Source organism: Apium graveolens, chromosome 6 (genome assembly GCF_009905375.1).
Source record: "Apium graveolens cultivar Ventura chromosome 6, ASM990537v1, whole genome shotgun sequence".
NCBI lineage: Eukaryota > Viridiplantae > Streptophyta > Magnoliopsida > Apiales > Apiaceae > Apium > Apium graveolens.
The window spans coordinates 10,559,025-10,577,876 of record NC_133652.1 but is presented as its reverse complement, the minus strand read 5'-3'; the positions used below and the strand labels follow the sequence as shown (position 1 = coordinate 10,577,876).

The following is an 18,852-nucleotide window of genomic DNA, read 5'->3' as shown; positions in this document are numbered from 1 at the left end:
TTAAGTATGTTATTATATTTTCAATCAATCTAAATTATTATCTATTTTTATTTTATAAATTTTACTTTATAATATTGACATAAATATAAAAATGTTCTACTATTAGCATTAAATATAATTTATTAAATATTATAATTTTATTTTAACTAATATATATTCGAATTTAATAAAAAAATTGAATATAGCTAATAATTATAACTAATACCACTGAAGTAAAAGTGCTCGTTTTATGCATTTATTTTAAACTAACTTTTTTTTTGAAAAAATATTTTAAACTAACTTTATGTCCATTTCAAATCGAATCTGTTACTTTTCTCTCTTATATACATATCATTCATAGACGGTTCGACCACAGATCTTTTATTAATACAAATTTTACACGTTACAAAAAGAATAGCATCCACCAGAAATTTGAAATTTAAACGGATAAATAATGTTTTGTGTATTTTCGTTTGTTGCAGAATACAACATTCTTTTCTCTGGAACATAATGCACAACGTATTTCCGATGGATTACATATCTAACATCTTAAAGAAAAAACTCAATTTTCTTCATGCAATACAAATTAGAATGTTTAACTTGCTTTACGAAAAAAGTATCACATTCTGTGAAAGACAATACAAATTAGTTCCAAGGTTAAGGCCCTAATTGTTAATCCTAATGCAGTTCTATTCTAAAGATGATCACTAGTATTCTAATCCTAATTTCGTTTCAAAATGGAATTTTAATAAATTTCTGCACTCCAAGGCAACACAGTTATTTTTCCACATAATAAAAGAGAAACGAAACATAATTGGAAATATTGCTTCACGTTAACAGAAAACACAAATCCGTCAATTCTGTTACAGATAAATGGTGAAACTATGAGGCAATGCCAAATGAGCTGAAATGTGTTCGAAATGAGCTAAAATGTACAACCAAGTACAAAAATAACAATTTCAACTTCATTTCTTGTATCAGCAAGGGCAACACTAGTGAAATAAAGCAACCTCTTTCTTGAAATGTGTAAGGAGGTCCTCTATTCCATACTCATTGAACTTGTCATCATCTCTCACTCGTACGCTTACCTAGAATAAGCAAAGCAAAGCAAAGATAGAAGCAAGCAAGAAATCAAAACACAAGAACCAGAGTGCACTGCTTGGATTTTATTCAAATTCCATACTAGTGTATCCTGGACAACTAATCTTCGATATAGAAAGAATAAAAGAAGAGCAGGGGAAATAAACCATTTAACTAGAAAACCATGTGAAAGATACATTAGAAATGTAGAATCTGAGTTCTTGAACATTTATCCACACACCAGGTTCACTTCAGCATGTTGACATTATGTGAGCACCACTCTGTCTTGTATACACAGTCACTTTAGTGTACTTTGTCCTTTCCTAATTGGTTGTGCCAAAGGCCAACTCTGTCTTGTGTACACAGTCAAGACTACAATCGTGTTGGATTCAATAACTAGCAAGTAGTTGTAACTTGTAATTGACAGGGTGCTTATTGGTTACACGTTAGGAGGGGCATATCTATCTAACCAGAGGCGGTGAGGAACATGTTCCTTGAGCTGATACACAATTATATGTAGGAGCATGTCCAATAGGGTGCCAAAATCTATGTGGCATGGCACTTTGGGTGCCTCCCTCTCGGAGTTTCAAAGGTGTCTTAAGGGTGCCAAGAAAAGTTGTCAACTATCGGCACCCCCTCTAAATGGTTAAAATATAAATCCCTGCATCAAAAACAGATACATCGCCCATACCTTTTCTACTACACATAATTTCTTTTTTATTTTTTTGGGGACCATCTAGGAACTTGCATGAGATGCCTACTACTGGAGTTAGAAGGTGCCAATTATGACATGGATGAAAAATGAAAAGAAGCATTATTATTTATAGTGTGTTAGCAAGTTTTGCAACCCTAGGCCCCATACGGTGCCTCTATTGGAGATGCTCCAAGGTACAAACCTTATACCCCCCCGTCCCAGGGAAAAAAAATATTTTAGTTCGATTGACGCACTTCATATTCAAACTAAAAATAGTTCAATTTATGTTATCAGTATTCAATACATAAATCTTTCAATAAGTTTGACATATATTGTGATGAAAATAGTAAATTTGGCCAAAAAGAAGCCATTTGTACGTTTTCACCAGACAGAGGGACTAAGAGATAAAAATGATATTTGCTCTTATATTTTTATAAATATAAACAAAAGCAACTAGTTTTATGATCAATTTGATTAAAATTTGTTTTTGCTATTATTTGTCGACATATTATTAGTATAAACATCTACTTTATTATTGATATACGTATGTGTGTATAATATTACACGTAAACAAGAAGGTGGCGTTTTTTAGAAGCAAGAGAACTGCCAGCCATAATAAAATGTATATTAAAATTTCAATACTATAATTGTTTTTGTTGGATGCCCAACAGTCAAATGACTAAATTTTTTCAAATCAATAAAATCATATATTAGGGTGAATACTCTTTTTACTAGCATATATTAGATTTAATATCAAAATCAATAATACACTTTATTAGGTTTAATTTCATTTTTAAGTAGTGTCCATTTTTTTAATTTATTGATTAGTACTCGGCAGTATGAAATTTTTTTTTTTAAGATATATTTGTTGTTTTAGAAATTTGTCTTATATATAAAAAATATAAATACAATTCAAAATAACAATATCAAATTATTGTTTTTTATAAAGAATATAATATTTTCTATTACTAGTACACAATTTAATGAAAATATATAACATTAAGGGATACTTATGTCAACCAACGAACACGATTCATGACTCGTCGTACCCAATTCTTGTAATCTAACGTCCCGCATATCAGATTGACTGTGATCCGTGCACGGTGCAACTATGGTTAACTATGGTTCTGGATCTCTGTCATGTCATTAGAAGACAAGACTATGAAGGTCAACTGACTAAGTAGATATCTGTCACAACCTTCAATCAAGTAGATTAACGACTAAAAGGCAATGAATAATAATCAGCTATTAAGCAACTGTCTGTGATAACCTTCAATCTAGTACCCCGACAACTAAATAAATAATAAATAAATATATATACAAAACAAGTATATATGTGAACTAATACGTAAACATAAAACGATGTTAGGCAAAAGAATAACCTTTCCGTTTTTGCTTTCCTCCTCACCAACCACCAGTATGTAGTTGTAACTTGCAAGTTGAGCTTCACGTACCTGGAGCCAAATATACAAATCAAAACTAAAACTTTAGCGCCCGGGACAAAAAAAATGGAAATTAAAATTTAATGGTTAGCATATAAACTAAAATATTATAAACACTATGCGAAAATGATCATGTTTACTCAATACATAGAGAAACCATTTTCATAACTCATATGCTGAAATAACAATACTCCAATTCACAAGGTCATCTTTTCCATATTTATACAAATATATATACAATTTGTTTCATGTTTACCCCGGGTATAAGAGAATCAATGCATTAAGTAATAAAATGGCATCACATTTGATTGTTTCTTAATTCATGATACCATAAATGCCAAGTCAGCTCTCAGATGGAACTCTTGTTGTCAACAGAGGAAGTAATTTTTAGGCGAGTGGCGAACTAAAATAGAATTTGCAAACCGGAATTAAGTAGTGGAGGGAGATTAAAAAGTACCTTCTTGTTTATTGTTCTATCACTCACATCAACATCAACATAATAACCAGCTTCATGAATCTGGTCCTTCACCTGTCAAAATTTACAGCGGAGAAATCAGTGATAGTACGATAGACTCAACAATGAACAAATAATTGTTAACATGATCAAACATAATTAGTAGATAAAAAATGATTTCTATCAAAATTCTGTCAAGAGATATCAGGAAGACTAATGAACGTTCCAGTTTTTAATTAGATCATAACAATAAAAGTAGCAAGCAAGAAGTTATTCAGTCTGTACCATTTCTGTTGGAAGAGTTTGGGACATGCAACTCAATTCAATAAGTGCAACTCTTATCAAGTTGTTGAAGCAGTATAACTATATATAAATAAACCTTGGTATACGATGAACTATTAAAGACAGCTGTTTATCACACAAGTATAAGGAGAAACATTTGTCCTTGTCACCTAAATTATAATAAAAAGAGACTTTAAGCTACTTCAAGTCAACTTAATAACACAAATTAATCACATGTCTGTATTAAACATGACACAAAATAATAGTTGGTCAACCAATAAAAACAAAAGCAGAATCAGGTGAACAAACCTTTAAAGCATACGCTTGTGATTTTTCTGACACTGAAACAACAATTGCTTGACGTGGACTAAGCCACAAAGGCCATTTTCCCTTGTAATGCTCAAGCAGTATGGCAAACATACGTTCAACAGACCCAAGAATAGCCCTGTGTATCATTACAGGTCTCTCCCTCTTGCTTTCATCCTCAGCCGAGTACGACAAGTTGAAACGAGAAGGAAGTTGAAAATCGAGCTGTAAGAAGTACAGATTATACAATTATTCAATTAGACAAAGACCAAGACAGAGTAAGTTTTGCATAAAATAATGTATAACTACCTGTAAGGTAGCGCACTGGAACTTTCTTTTCATGGCATCAGAAACACTAATATCAATCTTTGGCCCATAAAATGCCCCATCCCCTTCATCAATCTGATACACGATGTTTTTAAAGTTACATGCGGGTATACAGCGAAAAGAGAAATAGAAATAATACAAACCAGAAAAAATTAGTCATGAATTAAGATAAACTGATGCTGGCCATGACTACTCTTTCCACCTTGTGAATTACACCGAAAAATCATAAAATAGTCCAAAACTCATGAACCAGGTGGATGCATATTTATGAAAACACGCATCTTTGTGATTGGTGTGCAAATGAATATGATGTTTAAGATACTGCAATGCACGGGTCCATACTCCATACGCACAGAGTCTAGCAGATACCACTGGAGGCTTCTTGATATTTGCTAAAAACCCAATGTCCATTATATTCAGAACGTGTTGACAGCTCTACTACATAGGCAAGTTTAAAACAGAACTGATTGCCAACAACTACTCCGCCTAAACCACTTATGATTGATAAAAGCAAACTAGAAAACAATCGTATTCATTATTTCAACAATGCAGGAGTATGTAAAGGACCAGCTAAGGCTGTTATTGTTAAAACTTGGAACTTAAAAATGAATTTAAGGTACTTCAAGACATTTCTCTCCAAAAGAAAATCATCCTATATACTACACACTACATTAAAATAAGATTGGACTCCAAACAACCTTCAGAAGTCATGGCTATGCGACATTCTGAACCGAATAATTTCATGCTAAACATCAAAATTTAACATTTTAAATTATAACCGAGCTACACTAAAATTTACAAATTTAAAAGCCAAGAAACTAGAGCATCAAATGAATGACGTCTACCATGATGAGAAAGTGCAGTTACTAAAACATAGAAAGACAAGTCCTTACCTTCCAATCTTCACCGAACTCGTTCAATGCTTCACTAAGGGAAGCTTCAGCATGTTCCCAAGTTTCTATATCGCCAAGATACTTTTCTGGCCTCTGTAATACAAGAGTTCCGGATACAACAGATAAAGTTAAGTATCTTCAAAAAACTTAATAAAAGCAAACAAAGTTTTGGTTCCTCTGCAGTCTAACAACACTACATCTGCGCTCACCAGACAGGAAAATTCCAAAATGCTTTTGTTGGCAGATGTAGTAGCTATATGGCACATACCCTAGGAAGCATGGATGCGGGTGCAAAGTGCAGGGATATGGGAATTCGGCAAATCTAAACATATGGGGATTTGGGTACGAGGGATATGGCATACACTAAAATATTAAAATATATATATGTACATACATATACACACACACACACATATATATAGTTATATTTAACAAATATTACTAATAATGTCTACACAAATTAACCAACCACTACAACACCTTCGCATCAGTCATGCACAGTTCAAACACATAAATTATTATTTTCGTTTACTGTGCACCCTCTACAGACCATACAGAACAAGTATATTCTATCATACTGACATATATGGGGTTGGATACACTGAGAACTGAAAAACATACTTGACCAAAGTACATATATAATAATGTCGAGACGAGTCAGATGTAGATGCATTGAAAAGAGGACAACAAAATATCCTATTTTCTGGTCACCAGTTGTACAGAAACCAAAGATTAACTGAACTACTTTCTAAGATGCATGTAAACCTTTCTCTTTTACCCAAGGGCTAAAAATGGATGCAAAATCACACTCCGCATTCATGTTTTTGTTAATTAAGACTAAGCATATTTGCTTGCAGTAGGATTCAAATTTTAAACAAAAAAATAGCTCCTTACCGTGGAAAGCTTCAATTCAAAAGTAAATCCAAATACACCATAGGTGTATTTAATGAATTCAAGAACACCCTTGACTTCCTCTTTTATCTGGAAAAAGATATCAATTATAAGCCAAAATTAGGATGACTAAAAGAAATTAGGTAAAGATCAGTACATAAATTTCACCTGGGATTCCCTGCAAAATATATGAGCATCATCCTGTAACAATAAAGCTATTGTCAGAAGAATAGCGAGAAACTAACACTCCACTATGGTTTCATGTAATTTAAAGACATAGAATTTAGAAATTTATTTGATATGAATCCTTAGTATACTTTCAGTCATATCATTATACAGAATACATGGTCTCAACATTGTATTAAAGTTGTAGTAGTTTACTCAAAGTGGCAAAAGCGAAAAGAATAGAAAGGACGGATAATTAAAAATCAAGGGATTTATTAAGAAATAAAAAAGACACAACGAATTCATACAGGATCATGAAGTATCTAAAAGCTATGCATAACTTGTTAAGTGGTCAAAATGTAAAACGAAACCACGTATAATAGATTCCCTAATTTGCAAACCACGCTGTACACCGGTTTAGGATTCGGTTTCGTTTGTTTTAGCTCAAATTTTTAAACAGTTACATTTAGATTTTAAATATAATCAAAGTCAACAAAAATATAATTTCCATACGCAAACTCAAGTACATAAAATTCACATTTTCTCATATCAACGGTATTAGAAAACAAATGTGACACACTATATGTATACAGTGTTGAAAAATTCGGTGATTTCGCCGTTTAATCGTTATGCGGCATACGACCAATTTGATTTAATGAAATCGACCAAAAAATGCTTTTCGAGTGAAATCGGGTCAACATAGTGACATAGTCATAAATCGGGTCAAAGTTAGCAAAATCGGATTGTTTCCGACTCCTCCGGCTTAAACAAGCACTTGATCTCCGACTTCTGGCAAGGCTTCTGACAACACTTCTATTCTTTGAAAAAGAAGACTGAAGAACCATTACCGGAGCAGATCGGGATGAATACACACGACAATAGATTAAAAAGAGAAGTTTCATTGTTGTAATTTAAAATTGGGCAAGTAATTCGTGAGTTGCATGAAAAATAGTGGTATGTTTTAATATTTGAAGATAATATGAATTTAAGTATGGTTTGAACATATATGTACAAATTTATTTAATCACATAAATATTTTTATATTAATATTTTAATACAACTGATTAATGATCTCTAATCGGTACCTCAACCGATTAGGTCCGATTACCGATTTTTACAACAATGTATGTATATAGTATAATACAATTAGAATACAAATTCAAAAGCAACGGCAACATGCTACAAAGGGAGCTTATGAAAGGATATACATACATATATGGAGATGATCAAATAGAAACAAAACTTATTCTAAAAACTAGAAACTAATCACAACCATTAATTCTTTAACTTCAATTGAATCTCTACCACACAAATCTTATCCAATCCACCTCCCTCTCCTACTCCACCATGTCACTCCTTGTATATATGCATGTATGTATTTTTTTATCCGTTTTTAATTTAATTTTTCTCGTTAATAGATGAATTTTTGTTTTAAATCCGACTTCACGATAATTTTAATCTTCAAACAATCAATTTTCATAACATATTTGCTATATTCCGGCGACAAATCACTATTTATACTTACCAAAATCACTAAACCGAAATCACTATTATATCATAACTCCCTAAATTTTAGTGATGCCCATAAACATAAACATAAATAGTGATTTATCACCGGAATATGGCACATATGGTATGCATAAGGATCGTTGAAGGATGTACAAAAATACAGTGAAGTCAAATTTTAAAAAAATTCGCTAAATGAAAGAAAAAATCTATTTAAAATGAAGGGGATTAAGTGGGGTTGTGTGTAGGAGGGTGTATTTAAGTTGTGTGTATTTGTTTCTATGTTTCTATTCTAATTTTGTTTCTATTTGATCAGGACCCCATATATATACATAGTTAGTGATCAAATACAAACCAAAATTAAAATCCAAACTACAAACCAGCGACCATTTACTAATTGATAAAGGTATAATTAGTGATTATAAACAAATTCACTTATGGTGACACCACTCATTTACTGATCAGTATAATGTAATTTAATGATTCTCAGTAATTCAATGATATGTGTAATTTAGTGATCACCGCTACATTGTTAATATATAATTTATTTTCACATTTAATGATTTTCAGTATGTAAATTAGTAATTTACAGAGGTTTGTAGTTTATATTTTAATTTAGTTTGTACTGAAGTAAGAGAATCCACTTATATAAAGGTCCGTGAACCCTTGAACCATTATAGAATCTCATCACAAATTATAAAATTTTATTTCAAAAAATATAAAATTCGATACTAATGTAGAATAATAATTATATTTTAATATTATAAAAAGTTAAGCCTTAAAATTTGAAATAAATATATTTTAAATTTGATTCTACTATAGAATAATTTTGGATAAGTGTCAATCTACTACAGAACCAAATTGAACTATTTCATTAATTAATGATTTTGTAAATAAAATATTGTGCAACTTCGTTTTTTTATTTAAAAATTAACTTTTTAACTATATATGATGAAAAATGAAATAAATATGTGTATAATATATATATTTATATAATGGTTTTCCATGAAACTCTATATAATGGAGTTTTTTCTAGATTGCTACGCTATATATATATATATATTTTTTTTTTATTATTTATTTATTTATATATATATATAGAGAGAGAGAGAGAGATTAATAATTTATAATACACTATAATATATTGTATTGTGCACATATAGATACATTATGGCTGCTTGGCTGATGGTCAAACGACTCAAACTGATGCCGGACTGAACAGGTCGGTTTTTTTAAAACCGCCGACAAAAACGGTTTTGGTTGTTATATATGGTGTAGTCTGCTGTTTTATACGGTATAGGGCAATGCCTAATACTGCTAGCCAACAATATACCTGCTGGAATCTCCTCACGCGAGTCAGTCCAGTAAGGGCGCCACTGGCCTCATTTCTATGGAGAACTCCAAAATCAGCCAGACGAAGAGGAAGCTCTGCAGTGTGGCACAAAAAAGTGGGCAATCCAGGGTTGATATTAATGATCAAAATTAAAGCATAAAGGAAAAGTATGATGCGAAATAGAGATAAAGCTGGACAGTGTTTCGAACAAAATCATGACATGTAGATGTTTCAAGAGGAAAAACAAGAAACATATGCACATAATTATAAGATACAGAGATAAAAGGTAAAAGTTAAAGACATTTGTACCATACATAAAGACAGTTACGGGAACCATATAGTCGAAGACTCGAAGCTGTAAAGCCTTGGAGATCAGGTCAAATAACAAAAATGGATGCAATCATGAAAATTGAAAACAGATCAGGTCAAATAACAAACATGGATGCAATCATGAAACAACTCATAATTAGATAAATACTAATGAAATACATAGGGCAATGCCAGTCTCAAATTCAGAAAAAAAATTAAGAGAGAGGGAGGGAGAGGGGAGAGAGAGTGAGAGAGTGGGTAATGTGCATGCTACAAAACGCACCCCTGTATGAACGAACTCTATTATCAAATATGAGACAGTGTCCTGGGCAATTCATTGGCTTGAGCCCAAACTCTTGATCATCGACCTGCAGCATTCAATATGACTTTTTTTAGGAGCACAGAATAATATTTTGGGAGGGCATCCGGTACTTGTCAATATTTTCAGGGCATCCATGTTTGCTTTAGAAATTTAATTGTAACATGGTCTCAACTTGTAATTGCAATTCAAATGCATGGTTTGACAAACAAGATCTGACCTTGAACACAAACATGTTCTCCTTGTAATTTGCGGCATGACCAGAGGTCTCCCACAGTTGCATATTGTACATATTAGGAGTCCAAACCTACCAAGAACCAGGAACTTAGATATTAAAACTGCAAACGAAAAGAAAAATGAATCTGCATTGCAATGTCGCGCTCGCGTATAAAACACTAACTTCCTCATATCCTCTTTTCCAATACTGAGACTTTAGGAACTCCAGCAACTTATTGCAGATTCGGGCACCGCGCGGCAGGAAGAAACAGCTTCCTGGGCTAAAAATTACACAAAAACAAATATATTATGACCGATTTAACCTAAATGCATCAATAAAAAATTAATTTTATTAGCAGTACTACCTTAGTGGGTGAAAGAAAAAAAGCTCCTGCTTTTTACCCAATTCTCTATGATCATATTTCTTAGCTTCTTCCAGAAGGGATATGTATTCCTACAAAAGATTTATCATAACAGACATGTAGAGTAACTAACACAAACAGTTCAAAATCAAGTAAAAACCGACAAACTATGTTCCAAAATTATAATTAGATGATAAGAAAATTACCTATTAGGTTGATGCTTTAGTACAATTACAATTATTTAACCCCAAAAGGTTAAAAAAACATAATAACAAAAATCAAAGTAGCCTTTTATCTTCATACCTTTCCGTATATAATTTCTTTTCCCTTCGACGCCGATCTTTCTTAAGATTAAGATTTAAACTTAATTTTCATTTTCTTTGAGCTAGTTATCTTAAATTAAGTTTATACCAATACAATAACCCAACTACAACTAAAGGATTTTAATAGTTAGCAACACAATACAGTAATGTGCATAGGACAATACAAAATGGATAAAATACTTAGTTAACTCGGGTAAAATACAAGAGTAGGCAAAAAGGAACCTTCAAGCGCTTTTGGTCAGGATAAGATATCCCATAAACTCTTTGTAAGCTCTCCCGATCTTTGTTACCCCGCCAATAGGCTGATGAGGCCTGAAAATTTACAATACATAAATACAAAAATAAACTATCATGTAGCTAGTATCAAGTATCACACAAAGAGTATCACCTTCAAACAGGCAAATGCTTTGACGTAAGATGTATTAGGTATATGGGGTCCACGACACAAATCAACTAAAGGGCCACATCTGTATACAGTGATGGTTTTATCCTCAGGAAGATCATTGATAATTTCGACCTGGTACAAAAATGTGTACATCTTAAGAGAATCAAAATCATGCATATAACAAACAATTAAGATGATTTAGATTGTGTAATACTAACCTTAAATTTATTTTCAGAAAACATATCAAGCGCCTGCTTCCTTGAAACTTCGATTCGCTCAAAAGGCTGCTTCTCCTGTGGATAACACCAAGTAACAAGGTAAAACATCACTAAAAGGGATCATTTCTCAGTTTATTAGGAAAAAAATGAAAGAGCTAACAAGGCACCAGAAAACTTAGGGAGTACATAGAAATCATAAATCTAGGAAAACTGTAATATATATGCATTACATATCTCTCAAGCATTCAAATCAATAACTAAAGCTTCAATACGTTTCTGGAAGTACAAAAGGATACTGATTCGCAAAGTAAAATATCAAACCAAAATTATTGAAGTTAACCAAAAAATTTAACGTATTCGCATGTTTCCAGCATATCCAGTATACAGGTAAGTATAAAAGTTCTCTACTATCTGAACTATGAAAAAGATACAAAAGATACATAGTGCTTGAGGGCTATGTTGTATACATGTTAGCATAAGAGCCAGAAAAGGAAAAATTGATTCTAAAATTTCAAACTTCAGCAATCATATATAATTCTGCAGTCCTAGATTAAATGAATACCATTTTTCAAGTGTTTTAGACGAGAGGATGCACGTAAAAGCCTACCCAAGATTTCAGAGTATATCACAATTAGGGGCACAGAAGCCTATTTAGCATGTTAAAAAAACTAATTTGCTTATCACAACAGGACTATAAACTCACTGGCAAAGAATTTTAAAAAGTTTAGAACCTTTTACTGTAGTGTATTCTAAAGCCAAACTTGCTCATCACAAACTAAAACTGGCCCTGAGCGTACACGACTAGTGCTTGATGAAGTTAATAATACTCTTGCCAAATTAATTATACAAATCAGACGGAAATGGGATAACATTGTGGTGAAGGCTTATACTCTGTCAATCCCAGATCTTATGTTCAAGTTTCCCTCACTCAAAAATTTATCTCAGAGTGAATGCTACTTATTAGACTCTCTCTCTCCCTCTCTCTCCCCATCTCTCTCCCCATCTCTCTCTCTCTCTCTCTCTCTCTCTCTCTCTCTCTATATATATATATATATAGCAACATACAAGTAGTGCAAAATTTCTAACATTGTATCATACAAGGCTTAGACATGACATAAGTATGAGTATACCGATGCAGCTTTCTTTGCCCCTAAGGCAATCTGCTCAAAATGATCTTCATTCAAGCTCATGTTGCCATAATGTGCATCATAATAAAAACCCTGCAGAAGCATTTAAAAAATAATAAACATCAATATACAATATATATAAACAAAATCCTGTCGAGTAACCAAAACAAGGGAATGACACTGATATATATATATATTTTTTTATGATAATAACTGTTAACCAATTCAACTATTGCATTACGCAAAGCATTTACCTCGCCTCTTGTGGTACAGGGCCCAATACACAATTTGCAACCATAAGTCATCTCAAGAGACTGCGATAAACAAACGCTTCAATTATCAAAATTAATAAATCACACAGCTTTGGCAATAAATAAATAACACAGTGTTTCTATACCTGCCCTAAGATGTGAGCACTCGAGTGCCAAAATGTATCTCTACCCTCGTCAGTATCAAAAGAAAATAGTTTTAGCTCACAATCACCTTCTAGTGGCCTATACATATCCCATAGCACTCCATTCACTTGTGAAATCAACGAATTTGATGCCAAACTCTTTGATATCTCCTTTGCAATATCAAAGGGGGTGGACAGCCATTTCTTCCCAGCCTTCACCGTCCCATCCGGCAAAGTCACCCTAACACGGAATCAATCAATCTATAACACATGTACACACAAATGCATATCCACATATCAACACGAGTAATTAGAGCATCTCCAATAAGGGGTTGTCAAAATAGTTGCCAACCTTGACAAATCATCGTATATATTAGTATTTTATTTTCACTCAATTTTATATCAACATGGAAACATTCTACTCCAATAGTTAGCAACCTCCAAAAGTTGCCTATGTGGTCCCTAAATTAAATTTTAAATACCACAAAAACTAAAAGAAGTATTATTGATATCCACTTTTTGCACTTGTATATGTATTTTGACCATTTTGGGAAGTTGCCAAGTTTTGGCAACCTTGGTGGGCAACCTCTTGACAACCTTGGTGGGCAACCTCTTAATGGTGTTACCGTCGGTAAACAACCAAACAAATAAAGTGAGCATATCCATGTGAGCAAGATTTATAAATATGTAACAATCAATATAGTGTGCATAAAGACACAAAACATATATACATGATGGTGCACATAAAGTACATGTATACACAAACATATACACTGCATGTGTGTGATTAATAAATATATCTATCAACAATCAAGAAAGAGTGTGAATCCGTCTACACTTTTAACTTGGACAATACCTGAAAAACAATGTTTCATTTGATATTTGACGGAAAGTCTTCAGAGTTATACATACATACACACGAGAAGTTAGATATTGCTTCATAAGTTGTACACGTGTAACAGTAAACACAAATGTGTGTGATAAACACATACAATTCACATATACATCAAGTTCACATTCAATACACACATAACAATCAAACACACACACACAAGCAACTAGGTTTGATATGATACTTTCACCATCGATTAAACAATCAAACACAGAGAGTGCGTGCATAACCACAAACATACAAAATGTGTGCAAAATACTGCAAAACAAGGAATAATTATAGTTATAAATAATAATAAGCACAAATAAATATGATATAATAAAATTAGGTATTACTTGATAAATTCAAGGCATTTGAGTTGCTCAGTCAATACATACACAGGAATTAAAAACATGCACACATGAGTAATTAAGTTTGACAGATGCTTTCACCATCGATTAAACAATTAAACACATAGAGTGTATGTTCAAGGCTTCAAGCATAAACATACAAAATGCATGTGTAATCCTGCAATATAAGGAATAATTATATTTAAAAAAAACAATAAACACAAAAACATATGAAATACTATAATTAGGTTATACTTGATGTCTTCTCAGAGGATAAATTCTGGTTGTTTGAGTTGCTCAGTCAATACAAACATAACAATCTCTCTCACACACACGAATAATTAGGTTTTATATGATACTTTCGCCGTCCACTAAACAATCATAACACATAGAGTGTTTGTTCAAACACAAATATACAAAATGTGTATACAATACTGCAAGACATAGAATAATGATAGTCATAAACACAAATATATACAAAATGATGAAATTCGGTTATACTTGTTGTCTTCGCCGCAAATAGATTCGAGGTGTTTAATTAGGTATTATATGATGCCTACAACGTCAATCAAACAATCAAACACATAGAGTGCGTGTTCAAGCACAAACATACAAAATGCGCAAAAATAAACAAAAAAAATACAAAATAATGAAATTAGGTTATACTTGATATCCTCGCCGCGAATAGATTCGAGATGTTTGAGTTGCTCAGCTTTAATTGATTCGAAAAGCGCAATTCGGCGAGGAATTACAGAAGCGAGATATTCGTCGTCTTTGGCGAACGACGGACAGGCCTTGGCGTCCGATTTGGCGGCTTTGCCCATCGCCGGAGATGAGAGAGAGTGGAGGCGAGATTGCGATTGCGATTGAGATTTTAACGGCGTAACAATGCGGCGGAGATACAACAGTCTTCTACAGTGCTGAAAGGAAGATAGCATTCGCTTTTGACTCCAGTGTGTATCAGGGTTTTAGGTTATATAGTTATGTTGTTAAATGACTGGAATGCCCCTGGTACTTAGTTTTCATACTTTCTGAATAAGGACAAGAATAAGGTCAATAGTACAAAATGCGGTATATTACTCAAATGACCCTTCTAATTTTCTGTGCAAAACTTGGACACTTAATCATCTTCTAGGTTTTTGTATATACGGATGACTTGAAATGTATACATGTATAGAGAAAATTTCTATGGAGACCACATTTTTATCGGAGACAAAACACTATGAAATATATTATTTTGTGAAGTATGTTCTATGAATATCACTAATTCATTAAAATTGTTGAAGATCGTTTAAGTTTAATAAGTATAATGTGTATGTTCTGCAATTTGAACAAATATTCTGCAAACTATACATGTTTCGTAGAATAAAACTTTTTGTCATGCGGTATATGTATGATATTCAAGATTTTGAATAAAATAATAATCTTTGTTGAACATTATTCGCAAATTAATACGTTATGCAATGTTTTTATGTAAGATTTTAGTTGCAGAACATAAGTGGCCTTCATAGAACTTGACTCTACATGTATATATTATAATATTTTAACTGTTAATTCATTTAACTTGTATTTACAGTACAACTAATAATACATTGAACTTATACATGTATATATTATAATATTTTAACTGTTAATTCATTTAACTTGTATTTACAGTACAACTAATAATACATTGAACTTATATTTTACACATAATACATTTAACCTGATATAATTTTCATTTTGACTTATATTTACAATACACCTATTAAACTTATATTTTACACATAATACACTTAATCTAATACATTTAATCTGATATAATTTTCATATTAACTTATATTTACAATGCACTTAATAATATAATGAACTTATATCTTACATATTATACAATTAATCTCATATAATTTTCATATTCTATCCCACCTATAAATATGTGACTAACTCTTACTTTTTTATTTATATCTCTCTTTAAAATATCTTAGTATAATATGCTCATTTTCAATCCATCATCTGACCCGGGAGTAAGAAGAGAGCTTCATCAGAGCTTCATCATCATTTTCAATCCATCATTTAACCGCGAGCAAGAAAAGAGCTTTATCATCCTTAACTAAGGTGACTTAAAGATTTTGTCCATTTTTTTTTCAAGTCTTTGTCCATTTTTTTAATACACAAAACTTCATATTCTTTTGCTCTTTTGATGATATTGTTGTTTTTTATTAAGAAATCTATATAATATGTGTTAAATTAATAAATAACTTTATTTTTATGTCCATTTTTAATCATTAATTGTAAATATGTGTTCCAGATATTTTTTAACTAACTTATGCTCTTTTGATGGTAACATCTTTTTCTTGAAAAATTTGTATAGTATTGCTAAAATTAATAAATAACTTTATATTTATATCCTTTGCTAGTCATTGATTATAAATATATATTGTAGTTAAATTTTTAGCTAATTTATGCCTTTTGATGGTACTCTTTTTTTCTTGGAAAATTTGTATAATATGTGCTAAATTAATATATAACTTTATTTTTATGTCATTTTTTAGTCACTAGTTATAAATATGTGTTGTAGTTAATTTTTAACTAATTTAAAATATATATATACATACTAAAGAGCTATTAATACATGCATATAATGTAAGATAGAGTAGTGTTTTCACACTATTTGTTTTATCCTTTTTCAGCTAATTTATAATAAGTGTAGTGTTTTCACACCATTTGTTGTATTTTTTTTTATATTAAATTTTAGTTTTCTGCATTTTTTGTAATCTATGCAATCTCCATTAAGTATAAAATAATTTTTCAAAATGCATATATGTTTTGGCACCATTTTTTCACCCGGGTAGAATTAAGATACATCATTAAATTAAAAATATATATATATGTATATGTATATTGTAAATTAATTAAATTATGTAATGTATTCAGTCTTGATTAATAAATTTAATTACTAATTAATAGCATAATAACTAAAAAGGTATATAACATATATATTGGTCAGCTTATAAATGAATCTAAAATATTTATTATTTTAATGAGTAAAGTAAATATAGTTGAAAAATTGGTAAAAGTGAGGAGTGAAAATGATTGACATATTCATCTTAGGTGAAGAAAATGTATATATCTAAACCGGAGAAAAATGATGCACCCAGAGACAGTGATAGTGGAAGAGCCTTTTAGTGATCGACAAAGTAAGGGGCGCCCGAAAAGTAGGAGTTCCACAAAAAGAGATCATTCATACTTTGAGTATGTTGACAAAAAAACTTCTACATCTAAATCAGGTAAAAAGTTCAAAGGGCCCGCAACGGAAGAATCCATTCTTTCAGAAATTCCAAAATTTGTTGTTCCATATATTCATGAATATGTAAATGTTTCCGCTGACGGTAATTGTGGGTATAGATCAGTAGCCCATCAGATTTATGGGTCAGAAGATCAATGGAGAAGGGTGCGTACAAATTTGCATGATTTCATAGAGATGCGTTTGGATTATTGGATGAAAGTATGGCATACAAATTTAGATGAAGCAAGAATGACGTTAAGAAGAGTTAACCATTGTGAAAGTCCTTGTTCATATGAGTATTGGATGTCTTTGGATGAAATGGGTCCAGTAATTGTGACTATTTACAATGTGATTTTAGTTGCTTTGGACCCGATACAAATGGGTATTTTGACATATTTGCCACTATATGTTCCAGAAGGCATTAGTAGTCCGGAGAAACTCATCTGCATAGCATTTCTAAGAAGCTCTAATCACTTTGTTTCGGTATGTATGCTTTACTAGTTTCTCAATATTTATTAACTCATATCATATTGTGTTGATATTATGATTATATTTATAGGTCCAAATGATCAATAATTGTCCTGTTTCGAAGATTTATAGATTTTGGTTCAAATTTCATGAAGATTCTGTACATGGATGGGATGTTCCTCTATTGACTAGAATTGAGAAATGAAAATATTTACGTACCTGAATGTTAATATGTAATTTAATAATGTGTATGTACTTTTTTAATATATCTTTATACATTTAAGAGATGTACAAATAAATATTTGTGAATTAGTTAGAATGGTCGTGCTCCAGCTGATCCACTAGAAGGTAACACCTCCGTCACCTGAGACCTTTATGAATACTATTTAAAAGATTATAAATAAATACTTGCAAATTAGTTAACAAGTATATTTTAAATATTATTATTGTGTATTTAAAATAGAAACATAAATTATATAATTAATTAATTAGTATCTCAATTTAAAATATATTTTAATTTTTTTAAAATAAGTATACTTCGAGTACAATTTTTATAAAAAAATCATATTTTATAATTGATATTATATAAGAAAAATGAAAATAATCGATATTAAATATAAAAGAAATTAATGATATTCAATGAATATTTTAAATCTGATGTGTTATATTTTCAATAAAAATTGACATGATGAATTATTTTATAAAAGGTTAAATATTAATAAAATATAATATCACATATTGTTTTATATAAATATTAAGTCTAGTTATTAATCTACTTAGCAATCAGCAACATTACGTAGTAATCAGGAAAAGTACACATGTATACATTAATTAGGGTTGAATCATTTATTGAGTACGAGGGGCTTTAACGTAATCTAACCAAACTGTATTTG

General features: G+C 31.3%; 2 protein-coding genes across 2 annotated transcripts; one reads left to right on the top strand and one right to left on the bottom strand.

The window, feature by feature from the left end:
* Nucleotides 1-790: 790 nt before the first annotated feature.
* LOC141666429 (threonine--tRNA ligase, mitochondrial 1-like) lies at nucleotides 791-15,190 on the bottom strand. Its single transcript, XM_074472427.1, has 20 exons — nucleotides 14,893-15,190; nucleotides 13,009-13,246; nucleotides 12,866-12,925; nucleotides 12,615-12,704; nucleotides 11,485-11,559; nucleotides 11,270-11,398; nucleotides 11,104-11,193; nucleotides 10,562-10,650; nucleotides 10,381-10,477; nucleotides 10,201-10,287; nucleotides 9,945-10,029; nucleotides 9,353-9,447; nucleotides 6,517-6,549; nucleotides 6,352-6,438; nucleotides 5,458-5,550; nucleotides 4,547-4,639; nucleotides 4,241-4,462; nucleotides 3,653-3,724; nucleotides 3,136-3,207; nucleotides 791-1,067 (listed from the first exon to the last, which is right to left on the bottom strand). The coding sequence occupies exons 1-20, from the start codon at nucleotides 15,162-15,164 to the stop codon at nucleotides 972-974; spliced, it is 2,175 nt and encodes a 724-aa protein (XP_074328528.1). The 5' UTR covers nucleotides 15,165-15,190; the 3' UTR covers nucleotides 791-971.
* Nucleotides 15,191-17,350: 2,160 nt separating this feature from the next.
* On the top strand, nucleotides 17,351-18,164 carry LOC141664566 (uncharacterized). The gene is made up of 2 exons (XM_074470520.1): nucleotides 17,351-17,974; nucleotides 18,051-18,164. Exons 1-2 carry the CDS (start codon nucleotides 17,351-17,353, stop codon nucleotides 18,162-18,164), a joined length of 738 nt encoding a protein of 245 aa, XP_074326621.1.
* Nucleotides 18,165-18,852: the final 688 nt, after the last annotated feature.

Excerpts from the sequence above, each read along its gene's own strand:
- LOC141666429 (XM_074472427.1), bottom strand. The coding sequence starts at position 15,164 with ATGCTATCTTCCTTTCAGCACTGTAGAAGACTGTTGTATCTCCGCCGC. Across the intron at positions 6,550-9,352 it reads GCGTGAGGAGATTCCAGCAG|GATGATGCTCATATATTTTG; the intron begins GTATATTGTTGG and ends TTATTGTTACAG. Across the intron at positions 1,068-3,135 it reads AGGAAAGCAAAAACGGAAAG|GTAAGCGTACGAGTGAGAGA; the intron begins GTTATTCTTTTG and ends TGCTTATTCTAG.
- LOC141664566 (XM_074470520.1), top strand. The coding sequence starts at position 17,351 with ATGATGCACCCAGAGACAGTGATAGTGGAAGAGCCTTTTAGTGATCGA. Across the intron at positions 17,975-18,050 it reads GCTCTAATCACTTTGTTTCG|GTCCAAATGATCAATAATTG; the intron begins GTATGTATGCTT and ends TTATATTTATAG.